The 12,515-nt window shown below is 37.5% G+C and overlaps 1 protein-coding gene across 2 annotated transcripts in view; it reads left to right on the top strand.

Annotated features, from left to right (window-relative positions):
• The window catches only part of L3MBTL3 (L3MBTL histone methyl-lysine binding protein 3), a 96,893-nt gene that overhangs the window by 53,972 nt on the left and 30,406 nt on the right, over window positions 1-12,515 (top strand). For both annotated transcript variants that reach the window (XM_060190484.1, XM_060190483.1), the window contains one exon: window positions 7,582-7,731. In XM_060190484.1, coding sequence (XP_060046467.1) covers window positions 7,582-7,731 — 150 coding nt within the window. The remainder of the gene's footprint in view (window positions 1-7,581; window positions 7,732-12,515) is intronic.

Genomic DNA, 12,515 nt, shown 5'->3' with positions numbered 1-12,515 from the left:
TTGACAAAGAAGTAACTTCCACATATATGCATGCACAACACTAAGTGTTCCTTGTCTAGAACCATGGTGGTAAAGAGATAATACAGTTCTGAGGATTAGTGGCAGTGGCAGCTCCTACCCAAGTCCTGTTTCCCTTCCTTTTAAGCCCTTTCAACTAGCTTTTCTTTTCAACTAGTTTTCCTGACTATGGCATCTTGATTACAACACTCAAAACTCTTTATCCAGCAATATATTGATTCTCATCAGGCAAAGCTCATATTTCCATTTCATTAGTAGATTTGTAGAACAGCTACTGCATATGAATATTCTCTAGAAGGTTCATTTCAGTGGCATTTATTTTTGTCCTTGTGATAATGCTGTTTAGAGAAATATAATAAGAAAATTCTTTTTTGCATCAATTTACTGAGAAACTACATATATCAAAATATGTATTCTTTGCTTAGAGAACAGGAAAAATAGCTCTTTGGGCAAGAATAATCAAATTTGTAAACACTCAAGCAAAAAAATTCTGTTCTGCCTAGCATTTGTTGCTCATTTCTCTGAAAATTAAAATAGTAATTTTGATGTAGGAAAGGGTAGAAATAGGATATGTGCCTCAGTGTTGAATTAGAGAATAAGATGTTTTAGAATGTTGAACTCTTCTCTGTGAAGGAGTTGGATGTAGATCTGATATTGGTGTCTCCAGAGATACTCAGTAACCTAATTGCTCAATTATTTTAGAAATTTTTATCAGTGATTTAATAATCAACAAGAGTGTAAGATAACAGAGATATAAGTCCATAAAATTGCTCAATTCTGTTTCTATAGCAAGGTGGCATTAATAATAGATTATGACGTTTCATGTTGTTGATTCATTTGTTTTACCTACTGAAAGATCTAAGAATGGGAGAAAACTAGAGGAGAATTAAATATATGCAATGAGATGGTATTCTGTGTACCTGCTAACTGTTCAAAATAAATAAATAAATAAATAAATAAATAACTTATAAAAATAAAGAAAAGGAATGGGTAGAGAGATAGGGTAAAGAAAAAGAGAGGGGGAAAGAGAGAATCCTGCAGCACTGTTCATTGCTCTATGAAGCTCTGCCCTTACAGGTGGGGGCCAGGGCCTTTAACTCTGCTCCTTGTGCATTATAACATGTGTGTTCTACAAGGTTCGCCACCATCTAGCCCAAATATCTGTTACCTTTAGAAGCAAATCTTTATTATGTAAGACTTGGTATTAAGAGATATTAAACAAGAGAAGAAAATAGTGTTTACAACGATCTCTAAAGAATACAAAGTCCACAGAAATTAAAATAACAAATTAGAAACCCTTGATACACACCTCCAAAAGCTATAGATATCCTAGTGATTCAGCATTCAGACATGAATAAGCACTGGTCGAGTGCCTCCATTGTTTTAGGATGGGTTAGGTGATGAGGCGTGCATTGGAAAGAGCCCCCATACACACACACACACACACACACACACACACACACACACACACACACACACACACACACACCCACACACACACACACACACACACACACAGACTTGAAAAGTCCAACTTGGTGTAAATAAAAATCTTTGATTAAGTACTAATTTAGAATTTGCATGTGCTTTCTCATGGAATCCACACAGCAGCTCTATGAAGCAGGCACTATTCCAGTTCTTGTTTCACAGAAGAGGAAAGTCTTAGCTCATATAGTGGCAGAACCAGGGTTCATTCCAGATTTCTACAGCACTTACATCTCTACTCTTTTTTTAAAATATTTTTTTAATATTTATTTATTCCCTTTTGTTGCCCTTGTTGCTTTCTTCCTGTAGTTATTGTTGTTGTTATTGATGTCGTTGTTGGATAGGACAGAGAGAAATGGAGAGAGGAGGGGAAGACAGAGAAGGAGAGAGAAAGACACCTGCAGATCTGCCTCATTGCCTGTGAAGCAACCCCCTGCAGGTGGAGAGCCGGGGGCTCGAACTGGGATCCTTATGCCAGTCATTGCGCTTTGTGCATCTCTACTCTTCACTGCTAAGCTAACTCAAAGCACACTGGCATGATGAAGCTTGCCTTTTACTTGTTTGTTTGTTAGGACAGATTATAAGAATGGTCATCTAGGTTCAACCCGTTTTCCATATTACAGGAACCTTTGGTATAGGTCCCCTGTGCTCTGTATCCAGGAAATTTGTCACATGCAGTGAAGCCCCAATGGCAGTAACAACAAAAAAGAATAATCATCTGAATATTTAGAAACATATTATGTTTCTAAACATATTATGAACATATTATGGAGTCGTTTAAGTAAATGTATTTCCAAGTGAAGGATTGCAATTAAAGGATTGGGGAGCAATGAAGTAACTGTTCTTCCCCCTTTCTTAATAAGCCAAACAAGCTCCCCTGAGAAAACTGCCTCAGGGCCAGCAAATGAGCTCTCTTGGATAGTGTGCTGTTTTGTCCTGTATGTGACCCAGGTTTAAGCCCAGTCCCCAACACACTGGAGGAAGCTTCTGTGCTGTGGTCTCTTTTTTACTGCTTTTCTGTGTCTCTGTCTTCTCAGTCTCTAGATAGGAAGAAAGGAAAAAAAAAAAAACCTACTTAGAGTGACCATTGTTACCGATATATATTTTTTTGTGTATATATATATATCTGTATCTATATCATTATATATATATATATCGTGATTTTTTTTTTCCTAATAGAGCAGGGTATCCCCTAGTAAAACCCTTATAGTAGAGAACCATGTGATTCTACACTCTGGGGAATTGCATAATGGTGACATGAGTTAAGTGTGTATGTGTAACCGTATGTATCTGAGACTAAATACTCAGGTATGTAATGACTCACACCTGACTTGTTTTGTAACTAGAAAGTATATGAGGAAGTAAAAATAATTATAAATCTATAGAAAGTATATAAGGGAGTAAAAATAATTATAAATCTAACGAGAGCCAATCATTCCCAAGTAAAATTGATAAGCACTGATGAGTTTATGAAATTACTAACTTTTGAAACTGCATATGTGTTATAGACTCAAAAATGGGAAGATTTGCAGAAGTTAAATTGTAACTGAATACATACTAGTTATATAAAGAAGCATCTTTCTGTAAGATGGTTCTCTCAGATGAATTATTGTCGTAGACTGGGGAAAAGGAAATTCTTCAGTATTTCTAGGTACTATTTACTGATGTATTTTAACAGAACACAGGGTTCATAGTCTAATTCTACCAAGATCTTATTTTTTTATATATGTTTATATTTATTAATGAGAGGGATAAGAGGAGAGAGAGAGAACCAGACATCATTGGTACATATGCTGCTGGGACTGAACTCAGGACCTCATCTTTAACAGTCCAACACTTTACCCATACCCACTGCGTCACCTTCCAAACCACCCAAGAACTTATTAAGTGACACTAATAATGCTCCATTTAGAAAATCTCATATTCTACATCTATAAAATGAACATTAGAACAGATTCTGGACTGGGGACACAGCAAAATTGGGTTATGCAAAATTCACGGGCCTGAGGTTCTGAGGTCCTAGGTTCAGCCCACAGCACCACCATAAGCATAAGCCAGAGTTGAGCAGTGTCTGGTCTTGGTCTCAGTCTCTCTCTCTCTCTCTCTCTCCCTCCCTCTCCCTCTCCCCCTCCCTCCCTCTCCCCTCCCTCCCTCCACTAAAATAGAACATTAAAAAAAAAAAAGTTTCCAACAGCTGTAAGAGGTAATAGGAGCAAAGCATTATACCTGGATAATGTACTTCATCCATGGTAATTATAATTGTCATCCTTGTTACAGACTGGGGAAAAAAGGAATTCAGAAATTGTGCTTATTAAGTAGTAGCTAAAGCAGGGGAGTACATTTAGAACCAAGTCCTAAGGGGTGAGGCGGTGGTGCACCTGGTTGAGCTCAGACATTGCTGTGTGTAAGGATCCAGGTTCAATTCCCTGGTCCCTACCTGCAGGGGGATAAACAGTGAATAGTACTGCAGGTGTTTCTGTCTTACTCTATCAATTTCTCTCTATCTTACCAAATTAAAAAAAAAAACAAAACAATATTCTCTAGAGATTTTAAATGAGTGGTTTAATAATGATCAACAAGATTGTAGGACAAGAGGGGTACAATTCCACATAACTTTAAAAAGAGATTTAAAGAAAAAGAACCTGGTTATAAATTTCTGCCACAGACTTCTGCCAGGGCATTATCCACCCCTTTGAACATGTACCACTACTAAATACACTGTCTGCATTTTGTGGGATCCTATTTTTTTTCCCAACCTTCTACTTCAGGAACTAGCTGGCTTCCCATTCTTTTTTATAGTGGGTATAAAAATTGAAAGTGTGTGAAATAGTAGTAGGCTTTTCTCTATGTTGAAAAGAAGTGATGATACTAGTATAAAAGCGACAAGTGATCATCAAGGGCTTGCTAAGTAGATCTTGTGATCCATTAGTGTATCGCTGCTTGAAAGACTGCATTATATTTAGAATTTAAAGTTCCTCTCTGACTTTAATAATTAAAAAAAAAAAAAAAAGATCATTAAGACAGTCCGATTCTGACTGGCTATATTCCTTCTCTCTGAGTTGTTTACACAGTGATCTAGAAAGACATTCTCCTCTCTCTGTCTGTCTGTCTCTCTCACTCTCTCTCTCTCTCTCTCTGTGTGTGTGTGTAGGGGCTGCACTCAGAGAGTTGTCTAAACTCTTGTATAAATTGGGAACTCGTCTGATTTAAGAATTTCACAAATACTCCCAATGTTGGAGTAGTAGGTAGGATTAGGACTAGAACTTGTCATTCTAAAAGAAAAAGTATTCTTTGTGTCTGACAAAATTCCAAGGTAAATGTATAGATGTTTATATAGTTGTATACAATTCAGTAATTGTAAATCTAGGTGTTTAATGATACATAAACATAACGATGCTTCTACAACAAGTGCAAAATTTGTGAAAAGAAGCCAAAAAATGTATTTCCCCTATGGCTTCACAGCCAAGAAAGGTAATTAGCATACATTAGATAATGTGATAAATATTTGCTGAAGAAATATTTAGAAAGTGAACACATGAGGTAAATAATTAAAGATGGAAGTTATCTAACCTTTCATACCCTAGTTTGTTACTTGGAAAGCATTTCTCATAGTTTATTATAAAGACCTAAGCAGAATACTACACATAAAGCACTGAGCACAGCACTTTAGTATATAGTAAATGCTCTTTGTTACTACTTATAGTTGTTGGTTTAGTACTATATACATGTATGTCAACATACGATCAAATGTTCTGTACCTTTTCGTACAGATAACAACGTAAGTCAGCATATAATAAGGAAAATAAAATGTGCATTTTTACTTATATCTGTAATAGATTTTTACATTTAATTTAAAAAAAATTTTTTTTCCAGACTCTGCTCCTACCTGTGGCCTGCCTTTCTCTTTCTCTCTCTCTCTCTCTTTCTTTGATAGAGATAGAAATAGAGAGGAACAGAGAAAGAGAAACAGAGTGGAAAGAGAGAGAAAGAGACCTGCAGCACTGCATCATCACTTGTTACTACCCCCACCCCACCCCACCACACACACAGGTAGAGACTATGAATTTCAACCTGGGTCCTGGGGAATCATGTTGTATACAGTCTTACCAGGTGCATCATTTGCCTAGCCCTTGTAATAGATTTTATAAGCTATGAGATTTGAAACTTCTTCTTCTTCCTAGGGGATGTATCTAATTCTTTTACATGCAGTATTTTTTTTAACTTTTTTTTTATTTTTTATTTAAGAAAGGAGACATTAACAAAACCATAGAATAAGAGGGGTACAATTGCGCACAATTCCCATAACCCGATCTCCATATCCCATCCCCTCCCTTGATAGCCTTCCCATTCCATGTAGTATTTTAAAACATTTCCACTTTCACCTAAACTGAGTAAATAATTTAATTTTACTAAAGTACTAACCATTTCCAAGTGGCAAACTTGCACAGTTAGTTGGAGGGTTAAGTGTTTTTTTTTTTTTTTCTGAGGTATAGAGATTTCTCAGTTATTCTGGAAAGCTGAGACCCAGACATCGGAATGTCTAATTTTATAATGAATTAACAGTTAGTGACCTGGACTTCCTTTACTTGGATGATAGGCAGTTCAAGTGGCACCTGAACTGCCTATCAGTGGTCACTGGTGGAAAGGAAGTGAATTAGATGCATCTTAACCCAGGTTAAACTTCAGTCCTTTTTCATGATAGATACAAGATTAGCTATAAATTATAAGAGAGGTACATTTCTACACAATACCCACTCCCAGAGTTCCATGTCTAATCCCCTCCTTTGATAGCTTTCCTATTCTTTAACCCTCTGGGAGTGTGGACCATTTTGGGGTGCAGAAGGTGGAAGGTCTATCTTCTGTAATTGCTTCCCTGCTGAACATGGGTGTTGACAGGTTGATCCATACTCCCAGCCTGTCTCTCTCTTTCCCTATGGAGCAGGGATCTGGAGAGGTAAGGCTCCAGTATCTTAAGCATTTCTCTTAGAGGCTGATGATTCCCAGAAATGTGTAGGGTTCTTGCCTTGAACTCTTTGGTGACAAGGTGTACTTCCAAAAATTGCACCATATTGCTTCAGAAAAAATCCAGCATTGAGAGATATTTTCTGACAGAATCCATTTAACTTATATGGTAAAGATAAATCATTTTTCTTAATTTTTAATTTATTTTTATTTATAAAAAGGAAACATTGACAAAACCATAGGATAAGAGGGGTACAACTCCACACAGATCCCAACACCAGATCTCCCCTTCCCCTGATAGCTTTCCTATTTTTTTAAAATAATTTTTTCTGGACAGACGACCCCATCAATGTGTACTGGAGCTCCGCTTCCTCAGAGCCCCACCCTGTTAGGGAAAGAGAGAGGCAGACTGGGAGTATGGATCAACCAGTCAACGCCCATGTTCAGCGGGGAAGCAATTACAGAAGCCAGAACTTCCACCTTCTGCAACCCACAATGACCCTGAGTACATACTCCCAGAGAGATATAGAATGGGAAAGCTATCAGGGGAGGGGATGGGATATGGAGATTGGGTTATGGGAATTGTGTGGAATTGTACCCCTCTTATTCTATGGTTTTGTTAATGTCTCCTTTCTTAAATAAAAAAATAAATAAATAGAATAATTTTTTAAAGATTTTACTTCTTTACTGATGAGAAACATAGGAGGAGAGAGAGAAAGAATCAGACATCACCCTGGTACATGTGCTGCGGGCTTGAACTCAGGACCTCACGCTTGAGAGTCAAGCGCTTTATCCACTGCACCGCCTCCCGGACTACAGCTTTCCTATTCTTTATTCCTCTGGAAGCATGGACCCAAGATCATTGTGGGATGCAGAAGGTGGAAGGTCTGGTCTGTAATTGCTTCTCTGCTGAACATGGGTGTTGCCTGGTCGACTCATACTCCCAGCCTGCCTCTCTCTTTCCTTAGTAGGGCGGCACCATTTTATACTACATATCTAATCAGACATGTATATATGGCATATTCAGTTAAATTTTAGAATTTTATGTTGTGTAGCCTGTAATTTTTAGTTGAGACAAGTGAATAATGGAAATGTTCTTTTCTTCTACTCTTTCAGTGCTGCCAACTGCCCCTATTCAGAAATTAATTTAAATAAAGACCGAATTTTCCCAGACCGCTTAAGTGGTGAGATGCCTCCGGCTAGTCCATCATTTCCCAGAAATAAAAGGACAGACACAAATGAAATCTCTTCATCTCCTGAAATCAGGTAATTAAAGGAATAGTATTTGTATTTTTTAGAAGTACTCTGGCTAAAGAGGTTTTCTATCTTAGATGTTCTATGGTTTTTGGTAATTTTTTTTGTACATAATGGAAAATGCACCTGATTTAATATGAATTGATAGTTTAAATCATGTAGACTTTTATTTTTTTACTAGAAAGAGAGAGAGACCAGAGCACCAGCTGTTCGTAATGTTTAAAGTAATGCTGGGGCCAAACCCAGGGGTTCATGCATTCAAAGCAAGCTCTACCTCTGAGCCTCCTCCTCCTCAAGTCTTAAGAACATTTTTATGTTTCCTTCCTTCCTTCCCTCCCACCCTCCCTCCTTCCTTTTTTCTTCCTTCACTCCCTTCCTTCTTTCCTTCCTTCCTTCCTCCCTCCCTCCCTCCCTCCCTCCCTTCCTTCCTTCCAATTTCCAACTAGGCAGAGGGCTTATAAAACATGTCCAAATCAAATAGATTTTCTTCTTACTTGTTTACCTTTTGACTTCTTTAAAAATATTTATTTATTCCCTTTTTGTTGCCTTTGTTGTTTTATTGTTGTAGTTATTATTGTTGTCTGTCTTTGTTGTTGGATAGGACAGAGAGAAATGGAGAGAGGAGGGAAAGAGAAAGATAAGACACCTGCAGACCTGCTTCACCACTTGTGAAGCGACTCCCCTGCAGGTGGGGGGCCAAGGGCTCGAACTGTATCCTTACACCAGTCCTTGGGCTTTGCGCCACATGCGCTTAACCCTCTGCATTACCACCCAACTTCCACTTGTTTACCTTTTGTTGGAATTCACCTGGTGCTAGAGATTTGGGGAATCTTTTTTCTTTCTAGACTACTGGCTTCTGGTGGTGCCGGAAATTGAACCTGGGACATGATAGTCTCAAGCATGACAGTCTTTTTGCATAACCACTATGCTATGTCCCCAGCCCAGATTTGGAAATTATAGTCATTTTATTTCTAGCCATTTACAATTCTGAGTAAATCACTCTATTTATGTAGGGTTATCCTTTGTAAGAAAAGTAGCAAACTCCTTGTGAAGATGTATTTCTTGCTAATACTCTAGTGAGTATGCCAGTTTAAGCTGCTAAGTTCTAACCTACCTTTGCTTCTGAGTGACTAACACTGAGCATTTATTTGTTGGCGAGGGAAGTAACTCACCTTGTAGAATGCAGGACTTTGATGCATGTGACCCTCGGTTTAGTCTCTTGTGCCACATACATTTTTGGAGTGTTGGGAAAGCCATGATGTGTTTTTGCATAGAAAAAATATGTCATGACTTTAAATTAATCTTTATGTCTACGTTAAATTTTTTCAAGTGATATGCTTTCATGCTTGGGAGTCAGGGATTGGTAAATGAACATTTATAGTCTTAAATACTTTGTTCAAATTTATTTTACCTTAATCTTTCCTATTATGTGAATGCTATTCATGTGTGTGTGGGAAAGTGTTTAATTACATGTAATAAAAGGAAACACAGGGGGACCAGTCAACTGGTTTGTACATTTCTAAGGCAAACATTTTTTAATCAAGATTTTTTTCTCACCTCTTTTTATGCTCAAAGTATTTTAAGGAATTGATTATAAACATCATGGTGTTCCAACCTAAAAATTTTGTCATGCATGCCTGAAGGTATTTTTCACACTAGCCAAATGACATTTTTATGTACTCTTAATAAATGTCTTGGGTTTTTTTTTTCTCCAGACAATTGCTGATTCTCACAACAATCAAAGTAGTACATGATGTCTGAGTATTTCTTTTTAATTTATTATTATTTTCCCTTTTGTAGCCCTTTTTAAAATTGTTTTTGTAGTTGTTGTTGTAATTGATGTCATTGTTGTTAGATAGGACAGAGAGAAATGGAGAGAGGAGGGGAAAACAGAGGGGGAGAGAAAGACACCTGCAGACCTACTTCACTACCCATTTAGCGACCCTGCCGGTGGGGAGCCGGGGGCTTGAACTGGGATCCTAATGCCTGTCCTTGTGCTTTGCGCCACCTGCACTTAACCCACTGCACTACCGCCAGACTCCCATATTTTTTTATTTTACTTTTTATTTATTATTTTTAAAAATTTTTTACCAGAGCATTGCTCAGCTCTGGCTTATGTTGGTGTAGGGGATTGAGCCTGCGACTTTGGAGCCCTAGGCCATGAGAGTCTCTTTGTATAAACATTGTGCTGCTAACCCCTACCCTTGATGTCTTAGCTTTAAGGTATTATGGTAGTAACAGAGCAAATGTTTTAAAAAAAAAAATAGAATAGGCATCAGCTGAGGCATATATCGTATGTCTTGAGGATGGCTGTCTCTAGGTAGAATTAACAGGGTATTAGTTAATTGAGTTTTTTTGCTGTTAGTGAATCTGTGTAAACATGTTTTTATTTGAAAAATATTTAAAGGTTTTGGACTGGTCATTTTTTTCCCTTTCATTTTATTGGGTAGGACATTGAGAAATTGAGAGCAAAGGGAGGATATAGGGAGAGAGAAAGATACCTGTAGATCTGCTTCACTGCTCATGAAGCATTTCCCCCCGCAGGTGGGGAGCAGAGGTTCGAACTCAGGTCCTGCTGCATAGTAATGTGGACACTTAACTGGGTGAGCCACCAACCAACCCCAACTGGTGATTTTTTAATTTGATTTTTAGAATGGCTTTGAGCTATGCAAACCTTTTAGAAAATAGTGATTTATAAGTCATAAGCCTGGATAAACATTAACTTGTATTGAAGAAGACTAACTTGTTTGTTTTCAATATTTATGTGAGGAGCAAAAGATTCAGTATCACAGTATCAGCAAAAGAAAGGATGATTCTCTTTCTTTCACAGTGCTATAGCCTCAAAGTGGTGTGCGTTATGGTAGAAACTTGACCAGTTGAGTAGGGAGTGTGTGTGTATGGGGGGGGGAGATAGCAGAGGGACTCATAACCACAAGTCTCTATGAAGCTTCTTTATATCAACATCTGATTGAAAGAATATATAGAACTATTATGCCTTATGAAACAATGGGTCTCAAACTTCATTTTGCATCAGAATCATCATATTGCATATTAAAATGTATCATCTTCTAGTCAATCTCCAGAAATAGTAGTTCAGTTAATGTAGGCTATATCCCAGTACTTTTTAAAAAATCAAGTGCCAAAAAAAAAAAGTGTCCCCAGATAATGGGTTCAGCTAACAGTCCAGACTTTGAGAATCTTTACTGAATGCAGAAGTCCTTCTCTGAAGTAATAACTTGCAATGTATTACCAGTTGGAGAATGTTTTAGCATCTATGCAGCATAGTCTTACTCCTGTGAAGTCTATTCCACAGCTGCTTTCAGTTGTATTTCTAAAGTAGGTACTATATTTTTAAAAATCACTTAATGTTTTAATGCTATATAGGCTTGCCTAGACAGAAACCCAATAAAGCATCTGTAAAGTACTTGTCAAATGCTTACATTACCTTTCAGGGTTAATGCTCATTGCTAATTTAAATCCAATGGGGGAAAAAAATCCAGTCTCTTAGATTTATTGCAAGCCATTAAAATGGTTCTCAGGTTGTAGGACCAATGTTTCCTCTCTGAGAATCACACAGAGCATTTGTAAGAACTCCAGCCATCAATCTGATTTATATTTTTAATATTTGTCAAGTTTCCACTGAGAAGGGCTCTATTATACAGATGGCAAATAAGCTAATGTAAAATATTAAATTGCACATATATATAAATCATTTACTTTGCAAAATTCTAACATTAAGTAAAATAAAATTAATTTAGGGTAAAAAGTTTCAAAGATTACAAAGATCACTAGTGCTTTTCAGAATGTTGTTTTGTAGGGAAAGGGTAGGTAGCATAATAGTTATGCAAAGAGACTGTTATGTGCCTGATGCTCCAGAGTCCCAGGTTCAATCCCCTGCACCACCATAAGCCAGAGCTGAGCTCTGGTTAAAAAACAAACAAACAAAAAAAGAATGTTGTTTTGCCTCCTGGTTTTCTAGGTATGGACAACATGATGTTGAATATTAAAAAACATTGGCCTCAGGGTCCAGGCGGTAGCACAGTGGGTTAAGCACACATGGCACAAAGCACAGGACCAGTTTAAAGATCCCGGTTCCAGCCCCCAGCTCCCCACCTGCAGCACGGGGGTTGCTTCACAGGTGGTGAAGGAGGTCTGCAGGTGTCTGTCTTTCTCCCCCCCCTCTTTGTCTCCCCTCCTCTCTCAATTTCTTTCTGTCCTATCTTAACAACAACAGTAGTAACAACAACAATGATAAACAGCAAGGGCAAGAAAAGGGGAAAAAATAGCCTCCAGGAGCAGTGGATTTGTAGTGCAGGCACCAAGCCCCAGTGATTACCTGGAGGCAAAAAACAAAACAAAACATAAACATTAGCTCATAATAATGTTTAAAAAAAAGCAATGAAAATAAAAAAGTCATTTCAGTAACTAGACACTTCCTTGCTAAACTTTGTTTCCTTTTTAGTAGATGGGTTGCTAGATAAGGATTGGGAAATGTGCAAGTGTTTATATATTCCAGTTCATAACTGAGCCACATGTTTATGATAGTGTGTGCAAGAAAGAATCTCTGTTTTACTCAGAACAACCACAGTTCTGATGCCAAATGCCTTCACACCACGTCAGCCATTCAAAGTATAAGGAAGAGATGACTGTTGTTACTACTTTCTTGTGAAGTTATTGAAATAATATTGTCATAGTCTTATTTTATCTCTTCAAGTCGCACTAATTCCTGTGTCAGGAGATATATATAGAGAGGAGGCTTAATTATTTTGAGGTGTTTTTTTTTTCATGGAGGATTT

This window comes from Erinaceus europaeus, chromosome 4 (genome assembly GCF_950295315.1).
Source record: "Erinaceus europaeus chromosome 4, mEriEur2.1, whole genome shotgun sequence".
Lineage (NCBI taxonomy): Eukaryota > Metazoa > Chordata > Mammalia > Eulipotyphla > Erinaceidae > Erinaceus > Erinaceus europaeus.
Note: the sequence above shows the minus strand (reverse complement) of the source record. Positions and strands in the feature narration are given on the sequence as shown.